Raw genomic sequence first — 10,269 nt, forward strand, 5'->3', positions numbered from 1 at the left:
TTAATTACCCCTAGGTTCATTTTTCACCGGAGTTGTCCTTTAAGATGAACCACGGTGCAAGTGCAATCCAAACCATTCGATTTTTTACAGAGAACCGTTACACCCCTAGTTTTATTAACTAAACAGCCGCAAACCAGTTTAACCAGGTGTGCTGAAATATTGCTGCAGTGTATTTAAGTCATTTTCAATTTTCCCATCGCATACACCCCTTCTTTCTATGTAAGAGTGATTCTGTACAGTCCCAGTAAAGTGTGCCACGGTAGTCTGTAATCTGCAGTGTCCTTCAAACCTTAGGGAAGTGGGTGAAAACTAGCGAGATAGACAGCATGCAGACAGATACAACCGTTCAGCAGTGCACCCTGAACCTCCAGGCTCCTTTACCTCAGCATTCCTTGGCCTCTGTGACAGTGAATGATTTGTGTTAAGTCAGCAGTAATGTATCAGTCGTCTGATGAAAGGGAGAATGAATAGTAAGCAGAGCAGAGATGAGCGCTGCCTTTGTACCAGACAGTGGGGACTCCTGGAGCGAGAACTTCCTGCTGCTTTCACCCATGTCAGCGTTTAATGTCCTGATGTATATTTATAGTCCACATCCTCCTTCTGCCCTCTCTGCCTCTGTATGCTACTGACACGCAGATCTTTTTTAAGGAATAGTTCATTCCCGAAAATAACATTTGTCATCATTTATTCACCCTCATGTCATTCCAAACCTATGACTTTCTTCCTAGTGTGTAACAAAAAAGGAGATGTTTAGCAGAATGCTCACTGTGATCTTTTCCATAAAATGAAAGTCAATGGTCACCAAGAGCTGATTTTCTGTTTGTTTTTTTGTTTATTCTATCTTTTGCATGTCATGTGTGGCTCCTCTCATTCCTGGATGTGTGTGTGTGTGTTTCAGGTTTCAGTCGAAACACGAGCAGTGTATCCCCTCACGGTTATGTACCCAGCACGACACCCCAGCAGAGTAGCTACAGTACCGTCTCTACCAGTATGAATGGATACGGAAACACAGGCATGACCACGCTGGGAGGATCGCCAAGCTTCCTCAACGGCTCTGCTGCCAACTCTCCTTATGCCAGTGAGTACTGACCTCTCTCACCCTTTGACCCTTTTGAATAATTTGCACATAAATTTGAGCATTCACATGCTCAAGTAATGTGTGTAAATGTATCATTATTTATTCAGCAAGGACACATTAAATTGATCAAGTGACAAGAATGACTTTAAGATTGTTACAAAAAAATGCTGTTCATCAGAGAATCCTGGGGGAAAAATGTATCACGGTTTTCACAAAAAAAAATATTAAGCTGTTTTCAACATTTTTAATAATAATTGTTGTTTCTTGAGCACCTAATCAGGGTATTAAAATGATTTCTGAAGGATCATGTGACATTGAAGACTGGAGTAATGGCTGCTGAAAATGTAGCTTTGCCATCACAGGAATAAATTAAATGTGTAATTATTTTCACATAGAAAACTGTTATTTTAAATTGTTATATTTCATGTATTACTGTATTTTTGATAAAATAAATGCAGCTCTGGTGAGCATAAGATACTTTCAAAAACATTTGAAAGGTAGTGTATATATGTATATATCATATCCAGACGGGTCCTTGCATGCTAAACATAAACTGTAGTAACATTAACACATCTTACTTCTGTACCATATTTCACTCAGACCACCAAGTGAGCCAGTCCTGCCACAGGAGCCCCTTCTAAAAAAATTAAGTGCCCCTATACATAAGTTAGATCAACAGTCAAAGCTATTATTGTGTGTGTGTGTGTGTGTGTGTCTCTTTAAGAGCAGAAATATAATCCCAGCCACTCTTTTCTTCAGTCATGATCAGACGCTGTCTATAATGCTTAGCCATTCGTATAACACCAATCTTCTCGCACAGCTTCTAAATTAAAGCGTCTTAATTAAATCAATAAACTAATTGCAGGAGAAGCAATTCAACTTCGGTACTTTGATTCCGAGATGTTAACAAGTATTTTAACAGGCTCACTGACTCCACGCTGACACTTTCAATCAATGCGAGAGAGCAGGCTTTGTGGGCTCCAATTTTCATTAATTGATTAGTTAGGCCTTCATAAATGGATTATGACACCATCAGGAGAATTTACTTGGAAAAGTGCCATAAAATTTAAGTGTAGAATAATAACAACAATAAAGGTAGAGCAGGATATAAGAGAGCAGCTGAAATACGACAGGAGTAATTGTAAAATCGTTGAGGGGGAAAATGCTCTTAGGGTATTAATAGACAAAAGGAGAGGCGGTAGAGATGGGGCAGGGGAGGGACCAGCGCTAATGTTGTTCTGAGAGGAGCAGACGATGATCTGTGGAGTTTATGCTGTCAAAGAACACTATAAAATAAATCATATACATTTTCACATATTTGATTTTCTAGATCAATGGCCGTTATAATAATATCGGCCTATACTACACGAATATCTCATGGGTCTGTGTTCAGTCCCTATCCGTACATCGTAGAACTATGAGGTATGCTCTGACCTATCCTAAGCCCTTTCCCTCTCTCGATCATTCCTGTCCCTCAGTTGTTCCTTCCAGTCCCACCATGGCCTCCTCCACCAGTCTTCCCTCCAACTGCAGCAGTTCCTCAGGCATCTTCTCTTTCTCTCCGGCCAACATGGTGTCTGCAGTCAAACAGAAGAGCGCTTTTGCTCCCGTTGTGCGGCCCCAGACCTCGCCGCCCCCCACCTGCACCAGTGCCAACGGAAACGGCCTCCAAGGTGAGTGGAGCAGCAGAATATAAAGCTTGACCTCTCCAAGAAAGGGCAAGCACCAAATTAGGTTTACATCTGTTAATTAAAGACAAATGTGATGAAGAAACGGGTGCATAATTAGGTTTTGTGTATAAAGTTTGGGGTCAGTAAGATGTTTTATTGTTTTTAAAACAAACAAATGTCTTATGCTCACCAAGACTGCATTTATTTGATTAGAAATACAGGGAAAACAGTAATATTGCGAAGTATTAATAGTTTTAAATAGTTATTTTTAAAATAAATAGTTTTCTATTATAATATATTGTACAATGTAATGTATTTCTGTTTTGGCAAAGCTGGATTTTCAGCATCATTTCTCCAGTCTTCAGTGTCACATGATCCTTCAGAAATCATTCTAATTTGCTGATTTGCTGCTCAAGAAACATTTCGTATTATTATCCATGTTGAAAACCCTTGTGCTGGTTAATATTTTTGTGGTAACTGTGATACATTTTTAAGGAACTGTTGATGAATTGAACGTTCAAAAGAACAGCATTTATTTAAGTCTTTATTGTCACTTTTGAGCAGTGTAATGTTTCCGTGCTGAATAAAAGTAATCATTTTTGTATGTGTATAAAATCTTACTGCCCCTCAAACTTTTGGTACTGTATGTATATGTGCTGTTCCAAAACCTAGTGAGCTGCCTTCAGAATGACAATAACCTAATTATTCTGACCCTTTTTTCTCTCTCTCAATATGTCCCGTGCACTGTTTATATGACGCAAGGCCTATGTAAAGTTTTCCAAATAGTCACTTATGAGGTTCCATTACAGTTAAAAGGCAGCTGCCTATGTAGGCAGTGATGCAGCTCACTTGTTTTGAAACAGCGCTCGAGTGTCTGATCCACAACCTTCTAACACAGACAGCTGTCAGTTTGTCCCAACTTGTGGTAATCTGTTTGTATATTTGCTTCTCTGACCCAGTTCCTCTTGTTGTACTTAAAAATAATAACGCTCTCTCTCTGTTTCCTTCATCTTCCTTTCCCTTCCCCCTGCTTCCTCATTCTGCTTCCAGTAGATCAATCTTTTGTGGACTCTAGCAAGTACTCCACCGCCAGCTCCCTGCAGGGACTGGCCTTCTCCTGAAGTATGTTACACCTGTCTCACACTCTTTCTTCATCATCCTCTCTTTCTATCCATTAAGCCATCCATCAGCATGACTGTCAGAGCATCCTCGCCCTTCATCCTCCCTCGTTCTCCTCACTTCTGCTCGATTACCAGGGGCCTGCTGCGTGTCTCGAAGAGCATTCCATATGTGTTTCATTTCCTGTCTGACTTCCTTTTTCCTGTGTAAAGTCCTCCTCAGAGTTTGCTTGTGGCTGTGAAGTGTAGAATACAAGGGTTTTGTCAGTTAACTAACCATAAGTCCATCAATATAAAATATATATAAAAATCCAAAAGGTGAATCTCAAGAAGAAATGTGCAGATGATATTTTGCAGATGATATGAGTCAGGGGAAAATGGCCATTTGGTAAAAAAATAAATAATACACATTTTAAATAAATGCATGTGTATAATATATATCATATTTATAGTGAGAATTGTGACCAATTACAGAAGGCGAAAATGTGCAGTGCAAACATAATCTTAGTGGTCCTAAAAAATAATATATTTATTTGAAAAAACTTTAGTTTTGAGGTGAAATACATGTCTTTAGTTTTCAGTTGTAGCCTGCAACATAAAAACACTCATGAGACATCTATATAGACATATGTTCACTGTTATCTGAAACAAAGACACAATCAACTTCCTCTGATTTATGACAATTACTCTGCGTAGCATTTGGCCCCGGGTGTTGAGCTGAAATATCTAGATGTCCACAGTGAGACAATATTAAAGTAATTGAGCGTTTGAGGCAGACATCTCTTATCTGCGAGCGTGGAGTGCTTCCTCTCCGTATGTTGATATGCACTCAGCACTCTGACCCGATGACCGATTGTCGGTCACCGCTCATTTTTTTTCCATTTCAAATGAGGCAGAGACACTCAGGAAATAACCCAGGAATTAGAGATGAGGGACCAGGGAGAGGAAATCAATAGGAAGCCAATATGTTACATGAAAAATCTGGTGTGGTGATGTGGCCTGCTGAATGTGGAGAGCGATAGAGAGAGAAACCCGGCTCGGTGCTCATGGGACTTCCTTCCTCTCGGCCAATAATGAATAGAAGTGATACTAATGTTTGACTGAACATTGTTTAGTGTTTGAGAACCAAAATTATTTATCTCGAGCTATTTTTGTTTAAGTGTCGGCAAGCACGTTAATTTGGGTCAGACTATGTATACACTGCATGCACTTTTTATTAGCATAGCTGTTTGTTTGTAATTTGTCTCATAAAAATGATGTCCGCATAAATGTGCGTCGGTCCCCACAGGCACATGAAATAAACACTCAGTCGCTCATCGGAACACAGGCGAAACCCTACACAGTCAAATAAAAGCAGCTTTAAATGACCTGTTTTTATTCAAGTCAAATATATTATTTAATATGACTGGATTATACTGGATTACACCAATGAAAGTCATTTTTAAGAGTATAAATAACTAACAACTGCATGCGTACTCTTTTTAGCGCTCTGAGTTTGTCCTCTACGCTCTTGATGTAAATGAAAAGTCCCTCTGACTGTAAGAATATCCTGAACGTCTCCTCCGAACCTATGGAGCTTTGTCCTCATGGGAGAGAAGCATTAGCTAATGCGTTGCGAAGCCGTCCTATAGTGTTATCACTAATTGGATTGATGAATTGTTCATATAATGGCTCCCTGATGGGGAGACTGATATACAGCCTGTAAAGCAAGTCACTATTTATCCTGACAATGACTCCAATTAAACACGGACGACCTGCAACCTTAGGTGGATCATACAGAATAAAGATTATCCTCATCCACTCGCAGGGAATTGTACACCCTTCTGATTAATGTACGGCTTCAGTGTGATCGAAAGCACAGTGAATTACGAGGTATCCTTCTGCATTCATTTAGTCTCTCTGTCCTGCCTTCAGTTGATTGAAGCCATATTTCTAACCAGTTGTTTGGATGTGATCCACGCGCATTGTCTTTAAACCCCTCCGTTTCTTTGCATAGATTTACTATGACTTACTAAAACTGTTGCACGACATCTCAGTAACCGTATCAGGGTTATAATCCTGAACTAAAACTATTTCAATCACGACAACTCTCGGGATGAATTATTTAACCAGCAATTATTGGCATGGGGTACGGATATGCTTGATTTTGGACGAGATATGTTACGCTGCTGCTGAGCAAATACAAGAATTAAAATGACAAAAGACATACCGCTGCAAGAATATTATTAAAACCCCTGTAGCAGATCGTTACAGGTGGTGCTGGGGAGGAGGAGGGGTAAACAGAAGTTTTCATAATGGCGCAGAAGGGCGATCGCAAGCTAGGGTATGAATGTATATGGTTACGCAAATTAGGAAGTAGGTCTGGTTGGCTTATGCCACGTCATTAGAGGGAACGATCAGCACTTGGTTACAGTTTCATGACTGAACCATGTATTTAACCCTTAAACAGGCAACATACACAACAGGATACATACTTTTTTGTCTCTCGTAGGAGGCATGAGAAAGAAAGCTCAGTGTTAGTCCACAAATACTGTTATCATGTATTGAGTATGTGGGTCACATGACACATTTTCTTTGCTCATTTTGTCAGTTTGACCTAAAGCCAACACGTCCGCCCATAGTGCTGGACATTATGACTTTGCAGAAAGTAGGCATATATTAATCTTTAACGAAACGAAACGAAAATTAGACATTTTTCTGCAATAACTGAAATAAGTTTGATAAGTTGAAGCACTAAAATGACCTAAAAAAGACTAAAATTAAAACCCTGAATAATAAAAAGCACATCTTACAAAATTGCAAAAGATAAACCTAAAATGAAAATGAAAACTCAGAATTGTGTATAACACAATAACAGAACTGTATTGTAATTTTCAGACGTATATTGGGAAGTCTGCACAAAGCAGTACAGTATATCAAACGCTCTCTCTTTCTTTCACTCTTTGTGCCAGGTTGACTGCAACACAAGAAAACAGTCTTATTTGTTCATATTGTTTGAATAAGACATGCTCTCCAGATGCTTTTCTTTGGGGATTGTTGCATGACAGATGAAACCAAACAATCCCATGTCTTACCCTCTTCTCTCTCTCTCCCTCCCCCCCTCTCTCTCTTCTCATGACTAGTGATCCCAGGGATGATTGTTCCTCCCATGTAGGGGCTCCTGGGCTGCTGAAGAGGCACATTTGATTTCAGCTCTCGCCAGAGAATCTACGGTCTGAGCTGAAGGCAATTTCTGGTGGAGGAGACATGAAAACTGAACTTTTAAAACTCAGGCCTTTTGACAAAGGAATCTCATTTTATGGGAAGAAAGTGTTTGTTTGCTTTTGTTTTTAAGCTTATTTCTGGACTGCCCAACCGAAGGACTCCCTCCCCGCCCCCTGTGTTTTACCCATGCATAAAGGAGGGATGGATTTCTTTTTCATTTTATCCAGGGGCTTTTTTGATGAATTCAATGATCACACACCTTTTTTACAGACTGTATCACGCAAACATGACACTTTAGGAGCGGGCGAATCCGTAATGTTCCTGAGAGCAGTGACGGGCAACGGCACAAATCTCTGTTAACACTGACCAGTTTTTATATGAACAGACACATTAGTGCAAAATCCAAATGAGAACATTTAGGCCAACTGCTTGAACACAGAAAAGAATAAGTGAGGGGTTTTTTTTTTGTCCCAGAGAGAAGCCAACAAATTATTTGCCATAATCTTGTTTGTTTTCTTACTAAATGAAACTGTAGCGCCATACTCGCTTTCCTGTTGTAATTTTTTGTGAAGAGTCATATGAAGCATCTGGGTACCAGCCGGTTTGGATGGTTATGATGTAGGAAAGTTATTTAAGAGTTATTAAATGCTATCATGCTGCAATTTTTCAATGTCCATATCCGTCCTCGAAGAGAAAAAGCAACCTAATTTCCACAACAAATCAGTATTTATGTTCATGGAAATATTTGCTGCTAAATAGAGCAGAGATATGCAGTAAACAGATGGACTGAAGGAAAACGCCCTCAGTTGCCATGCCATTTAATAAAAAAAACCTTTGAATTTTATGTGCTCAAAGAATGTGATGATTTTTTTTTTTTCCTTTGAATTTTTGCTTTGTCTATGAAAAAATGAAACTGTGATTATATACATTTTAATGTGTTTGGTTTGCTGTGTTCGCTAGTGAAGGATATAGGTTAAATGAAGTATAAGAGGAATACTATTTCAGAGCCGACTGTTAAAACAACCCGTTTTTTTTTTTTTTTTTGGCTTGTTTTGGGGGACATGACTTGAATTAGCAAAGTATTTTCATGTTTAGACAGCACTGTATGAAGAATGCTTTCCAAATATGTCAAATACAGCAGTTTGATTGGCTTACTTTGGTAGTCTATTTTTGTACATATACTTTCTGTTGCCAAAGTCTTTGTTTTATTTGTATTTATCTCAGAATGGCTTAAGGCAGCTTATAATAACACTGATGATCGGTTCATTTCATAAGTTACACAAAATCTCTCAAACTTCAGCAAACGCAAATCAAGTATTCTGGACAAAAAGAGGGGAGTCTCTGTAAAATATCCATATAAATAATGTATGTATATCCAGATTTTGTATATTCTTTTCTCCCCAAAGTTACTTTGATTGTGGAAGGTTTTTTTGTGATTATTTGTCCATCTGTTCACTTTCATCACCGGCTTTATAGCTAATGTTTCTGTCTGCATTTAGGTCCATGTTTTGCTTCATGTCAAGCTTCCAATTTTTTAAGTTCCATTCATAAAAAAGCCATTGTCTATTTTTGTATAATTTGTAAGTTAAAAAGCAATCGTTTTCCTTTTGGAATTTTTTATGTATGGCAAAAAAGTAGCATCTCACAGCATTTAGTTATGTAGATTTTTTTAAAAATGATATATATATATATATATATAAATGATGAATATATAAATCTATATCCTTTTCTTTAAAGGCTTACAGAACCTGTACTATTGTAATAATATGCATGGGCTCTTCTCTGAGAGTGATGGTTTTATTTTGCGTGTCAAACCTAGGAGGACGTTTTTAATGAATTTTCTTTTTCGTCTTTTCTTTCCTCTTTTATTTATCTGATTATTTATGCCTGCTTATAAATCTGTCTATTCCATTTTATCTCTCTCACGCTTATCAGTACCAGCAGTATAGATGCCTTAACAATGCAAACCCATAAGCGTACAATCACTTGTACAAACTTCACAACCACCATCACCAATAACGGTAGCCACAGAGTTCCTTAAGGGATTTCTTTCCGGGAAAAAAAAGCACAAATTGGTCTGTTTTACCTAAAGCGAGGAGGGTTAAATGAATTGTTTGTCCTTTTTCTGTTGTTTGTATTATGAAGGGGAACTTGAAGGAATATAAAGAGAGATTCTATGATTCATGTGTCATGTGTTGCTGGTGGGATAGGTTGCACTTTCTCATTAATTTAAAGCAAAAATCTGCCTTTTTTCATTCGTTTATGTCTGCTGCGTTCACGAGAGGCGGAGAAGCTCAAAGCCATATTCTACAGTGTCACCGTTTGCTCAGAGGGGACGTTCACTTTAGCTGGAGGTGCATGTGAACCTGCATGTTCTGGGTCGTGGTATGTTGTTCGTGCTGCAGCACTCTGTAAGGTACCGTTGACGTATTTCTCACCCTGAGCAAAGTGATTCCATATCAGAGCACAACGCCTTGCCCCCAGAGCTGACGTGCTGCTGACTCCCAGTCTGTAACGCTGTGTCTAATTCTACTGTCAGCCGAACCGGCCTTCGATGATCGGTCTTCGGGGCTCTTTTATGAATGGTTCAAGTGCTGTTTCCTGTAATGTGTGTCTGAACTCTGCCATCCAACAGAAAATGGCTTTTAATATGCTGATTTGGGGTTTGTGTGAGGACTTTTTATCAGAAATGACTGATGATTGAGCGTTCATGATGTTTTTCTTTCCATATGTGGCTGTTACACATTGGTTACTTTGTCAGCAGCTCCATCGCAATGATGAAGATGGATTTCTTATAACACGACAAGCATTTGTAGGACACAAGACTCGAACCAAAAAAGATGGTCTCCTTTTTTTTTCTGCCTCCCGTTCTTGTGTTTGTTTGTTTCATTTTTTGACTGGATACACACTGAACCGTTCTATTGATAGGAAAACTCAAGACAAAAACTACTGTATAGATTGTTATCATTTTTGATGAAAGCTGTAAAATAACTTTTCAAAGTTCACAATATTAAATTAAAGTTACTTCTTGTCTGTGATTTATTTTTTGGACTGTCTTTTGTCTTCCTTGAGCTTTGCTTCCAGAAGCAGGTGTTTGGGGGCATGTTAGGAACATAGACATTATAAACATAACCCAGGATGTTATTTTTGTGCCATCTTATCGCCAACAGATGTCTGATTGTTTGTTATCTCCGGGGAG

The 10,269-nt window shown here is 38.7% G+C and overlaps 1 protein-coding gene across 2 annotated transcripts in view; it reads left to right on the top strand.

The window, feature by feature from the left end:
- ebf1a (EBF transcription factor 1a) overlaps positions 1–8,224 on the top strand; it is a 133,179-nt gene extending 124,955 nt beyond the window's left edge. The window contains exons 14-17 of one of the 2 annotated variants that reach the window (XM_079838383.1): positions 899–1,078; positions 2,557–2,751; positions 3,799–3,870; positions 6,989–8,224. In XM_079838383.1, the coding sequence (XP_079694509.1) occupies positions 899–1,078; positions 2,557–2,751; positions 3,799–3,869 (446 nt within the window). In that variant the 3' untranslated portion in view covers position 3,870; positions 6,989–8,224. The remainder of the gene's footprint in view (positions 1–898; positions 1,079–2,556; positions 2,752–3,798; positions 3,871–6,988) is intronic. The other variant, XM_079838384.1, reaches the window with a different exon arrangement.
- The last annotated feature ends 2,045 nt before the right edge of the window (positions 8,225–10,269 follow it).

This window comes from Gobio gobio (assembly GCF_949357685.1).
Source record: "Gobio gobio genome assembly, chromosome: 16".
NCBI classification, from domain to species: domain Eukaryota; kingdom Metazoa; phylum Chordata; class Actinopteri; order Cypriniformes; family Gobionidae; genus Gobio; species Gobio gobio.